Consider the following 5,132-nt stretch of genomic DNA (forward strand, 5'->3'; position numbering starts at 1 on the left):
TGCGTGTATATTTATACTTATAATATTGTAAGACCTTTAATAAGTAAAATATCATAGTCTGTGATAATACATCTAAAGTATCCAGAATCTTAAGAATTTCAACCATGACAACAAATCAACTATTAATAACAATAAATATATGAATATTATAAAAAATTAGAAAATGATGCAACACCAATATCTGATTATATATTTTGACTATGTGTAAGAATATGTAAGTAAGTGTAAAATATAATATAGAATACAATTTAAATTATCTGTGATACTAGCTTGTATTATATAAATCAATATGTATATATTATATTAGTTGAAAATAAAAATATATGATCAATATTATGGTTAAAACCGATTTAGTTTTTGATTTCTGTTCAATTATTAAAATCCACATGCTTTAAGGTATGCAACATACTTATTAACATACACACAAAGCATACATTGTGTTCAAAAAATTGTATTCTGTGTTTTTAATATATATATTATAAATCTTTATTTAATAAATCCACGGTATCCATGAAAACCATGATTTATTATTATCTTTTATTTTATTTATTTCCTGTTCTTTTTCTTCTTCATCCTTGGTTTCTTCCTAAAAAAAAATTAAATTTCAAAAATAATTGATTTATAACCTATAGGCTTTGTTTTACTTTTCAATTACAAAGTTATTCATACTAGTAAAAATATTGATTTTAAATATCAATTGCAATAAAATAGAAATAAAATTTGATAAAATAATTTTACCTTTAATATTCTTTGATCTTCTCGGAATGCCTTTATAGGATCATCATATTTTTTATATCTGTTTAAAATGTCCCTTGCATCTTTTTCTTCTTTTTCAAATACCACTATAATTATGTATTAATAATTATTGTGTAATTATAAAAACATTTATAAGTCACAATCATAAAAAAAAAAAAAAATGTTTTATTTGGAAGTTGTAAAAAAACCTTATGGTATAATCAAACCTTTTAAGAAGTCTGCAAGGTCAATAAGCGAGTTGTCATTTTCATCACCATTCCATCTAGGTATAATTAGAGTGTTATAAGGATGAAGTTGTGTCCAAATTGGATTCCAATCTATTACAATTACTTTTGATAAATCACGATTAATTCTTTCAATATTTTTTACTAATTGACCATTTTGAAATTCAGTACATTGACGTGACAAGCGATACTGAATCCAACCTTTAGGATCAATTTCATCTAATATCGGAGAAGCAATCTTTAATAACAAAACAATATACATATTAAATACATTTTAATAAGTCCAAATAATATATATTAATACAAAAACTAACATACATAACCATTTTCAGCTGTGTAAACAACAACTTCAAAAATCTTTCCAACTCTTTCCAAAAAATAATCAACATTTGGCCTCTTTTTAAACCTCCAACCTGTACTGTACTAAATACAATTTAATTTATAATTAAAAAACATTCAACTTATTAGAGTATTATTATCTTACGCTCCATTCTGGATGTACAAGAAGATCAGTAATCTCTAACACAAGTGTATATTGAGGTTTATCATAATAATCTGGTAATGAATCAGGTAATAATTTTTTGGTTGCAGGAATTGTAAACATCTAAGTAATATAATATACATTTAAATAAAAACAAAATTATAATCAAGGAATTTAATAAATTTATAATCATAACTAGTAATATTATATAATCAATGCTATAATTTGTAATAAAATCCAGCCTTACTTCCTATTGGTAAAATCGTATTTGAGCGACCGTACTTTCACCGTACGCTAGAACTCGAGCCACTCAAACTACTTCAACATCTTAGCCGGAGTTCCCCAAGGCAGCGAAATTGCTCCCTTTCTCTACAATATCTTTACGCACGACATTCCTAAAACTTCCTTTACTGAACTCGGTTCCTACGGGGATGACACAGCAATTGTGGCTTCTAATAAAAACCCAATCATTGTTTCTAATATGTTACAAAGACACCTCAACATAATTGACCTCTGGACAAAAAGATGGAAAATTATAATTAACAAATCCAAGTCCTCCTTCATTACATTCACCCTAAGAAAAGGATCTTGCCCCTTAGTCACGATGAACAACATCCCAATCCCCTCCTAATCAGAAGTTAAATATCTTGGTCTCATCCTCAACAATAAACTAACCTGGAATCATCACCCTAAAGCCAAACGAAAAGACCTTAATACCCGTTTCCACATCCGTAGACCCCTACTGAAATCTAAAATGAATATAAATACCAAACTACTAATTTACAAGTCCTTACTCAGGCCACTAGGGACCTACGGCGTTAAATTATGGGGTGCTGCTAAACCTTCTAACACCCATCCAAGCCATTCAGTGAATATGCCTTCGCCTAGTTACATCTGCACCCTGGTACTTAACCAATAACAATCTCCACAAAGATCTTAAAGTCCAAAATCTTAACCAAATATCCAAATTATATTAGACCAGATTTTACAATAAACTTCAACAACACACAAATCCACTTATCTCTAAATTATCAAGGACCACACTCCCCGATAACCTGTGCTGCAGACTTAAAAGACGGTGTAGAGATCTGCTTCTTTAGTAGGCGAGCAGAATAAGTGCTGGATGTTGTTACCAGGTAACACCTTTCAAATTTTAAAAATGTTCATTCTGGGTATCCTCCCTAATCTTAAGATACATGTCAACCTATTTTTACTGTCAATTATCAAACTTACTTATTGTACATAACATTTTTTATAGATTGTAGATATATTTCAATGTAATAATAAAAATTAAAATTAAATTAAATCCAAAAATATAACATACCTTATGATAAAATTCTATTCTAAAACATATCCGTTCATAGATTTTAATAATGAGTGGAATATTTTTGTTTTCTTTTTGAACTAATTCATCATCTTCAAACACTACGATTTTAGCAAAAATAAGTAATTTATTTTTTAAGTTATAATGTTTATGAAATAAGTATTAAGTATTAAAAATTTCCCTGAATAATTTAGATTTGTTTTTAATAAAAACTAATAAATTGTGCATCTATAAGATTCATTAAAAATTGATGATAGAATACTAGAATTAAAATTGTGCTGTCGGATTCGGTTTTTAAATACCATGAGTGTTAACTAATGATTTCTACCAATTATATTCTTATGTCACAGTAATTATTTCACATGAAATTTGGAAAAAAAACGCTTGGCAAGGATCGGCATGTAAACTTTCTTGATCTTTAATTTTTAGAAATTTATTAACTGATCACACCCAAGCGCTATAACAATTTGAATCCAGAAAAATGTCAAAGTGAACAGCTCCACAAAAAATCATTTTCATTTTCATTTAGTGAGATAGATCTCCGAAACCGGAGATCAGATTTCATTGTTTAGGGTCTTGTTAGATTCACATTGGTTAGGAAAAGTGAAATGCAGTGAAGATTTTCAGAACTTTATCTTTAATAGTAAATTCACTACAGAGTACAGAACATTAAAAAAAATTAAAACAAATTTTATTGGGCGTTTTTTGATGTTTTCAGTTTTACAGCTTTGTAGTGAATTAATGATAGGAGATAAAGTTCTGAAAATCTTCACTGCACTACTCTTAGCCAATGTGCATCTAACAAGACCCCAAACAACAAAATTCGTTCTCCAGTTTCGGAAATCTACCTCGCTAAATGAAAATCTAGCGAAAAGTAACTCTTTTTTTATCTGTGAAATATTAAATAATTTTAAAAAAAAATTTTTTTTTTTAATTCCATATTTAGTATCTACTCGATAATCCTTTTTTTATGAGTTAACAACCAACTTTCTAGCTATCATAGTTTAGGAGAAAAGTTGAAAAATAGAAATTTTGGGACTGTTCACGCCGACGTTTTAATGGATTCAAGTTGTTATACCGCTTGGGTGTGATATCAAATCTCTTTCATTAATATTTTATATTAAAGCTAGCTAAATTACCCACCTACTTATCATTACTGAGTTACATTTTTATTATTTTCCTATTTAACACAAATTCTTTAAGTTTTCAAAATTCTGACTTTTTTCATTTCAATTACCATACTTACTTGATTAAAAATCAAGAAAGTAAAATTAAGATCAAAATCGGTTAAATGGGTTAAAAAACAATGTCGCTCACATAGGTAGATGTTGGCGGGAGCTCAAGTCCCCCAAGAATGTAGAACTAGAACATATTTTATGATATTAATGGACGTATAACATGAATATTAAGATGATGGTTTGCTTAATTACAACAGGGAAAAATATAAATCCAAACACATTAGACTATACAATTTTAGAATTATTTTATGCAATTATAACTAATTTATTTGCAAATATTAACTAAAAATTATCATTAATATTATTTTATATTGTTTTTATTAATATAATATATTAAATTCTAAATGTTAAAAACAAGTACAACTGTACATGTGGAAAAATAATAAGAAAAAATATACAACCTAGTGAATATCCTCCAAATGCTATTAATGATACACCGAAAGCCATTGAAGCAATTTTTAAAGATTTTATTAGGAGGTGTTTTAAACGGCTTTTCTCAGTTCTAACAGAACTATTAGAAACTGATCGTGGCAGAATTACATGTTGATACTTGGACCAAATATCTAAATCACAGTTTAATTCATTAATTATTTATTAGAATTATATTATAACTTAATAATAACTCACGGTGCGAAGACAAAAATGTGTTTTGGTGATACTTTGAATTCAAAGTAAGTATATTAATTAGTTTATTATTACAAGCACAAGTATTCATTTTATTAAGAAATTGTTACCTAATTTTTATTCAACATAACTGTAAATTATGACATTATGAAAGTAATTCACCAGTAATAGATTTGTATTATCAGTTATCACAGCGAAATTTTAAAATCGTTTTGAATGAACTGGGTACAATCCATGAACTAAGATAGTTACTATCTTAGTTCATGGTACAATCATAGATAATCATAGATAATATTTATAAACCACGGACATATCTTAGTCCGTGATATAAACTTATAACTTATATTATCTATGGGTACAATGTACAAAACATATTTTTAATTTCATAAGTGTAATTAATTCAGGCAAGAATTTCATAATAAAAAAAAAAATTGTTTCTATTAATTTAATAATGTAATACTTTTAAACATAAATGTAGTATTTAA

General features: G+C 27.2%; 1 protein-coding gene across 1 annotated transcript; it reads right to left on the reverse strand.

Annotated features, from left to right (window-relative positions):
• Positions 1-5,132, reverse strand: LOC132945279 (mitochondrial import inner membrane translocase subunit TIM50-C-like). The gene is made up of 8 exons (XM_061014977.1): positions 4,651-5,132; positions 4,425-4,586; positions 2,786-2,886; positions 1,465-1,584; positions 1,299-1,403; positions 963-1,218; positions 739-842; positions 1-586 (listed from the first exon to the last, which is right to left on the reverse strand). Exons 1-8 carry the CDS (start codon positions 4,736-4,738, stop codon positions 491-493), a joined length of 1,032 nt encoding a protein of 343 aa, XP_060870960.1. The 5' UTR covers positions 4,739-5,132; the 3' UTR covers positions 1-490.

The sequence above is a fragment of the Metopolophium dirhodum genome, chromosome 5, assembly GCF_019925205.1.
Source record: "Metopolophium dirhodum isolate CAU chromosome 5, ASM1992520v1, whole genome shotgun sequence".
NCBI lineage: Eukaryota > Metazoa > Arthropoda > Insecta > Hemiptera > Aphididae > Metopolophium > Metopolophium dirhodum.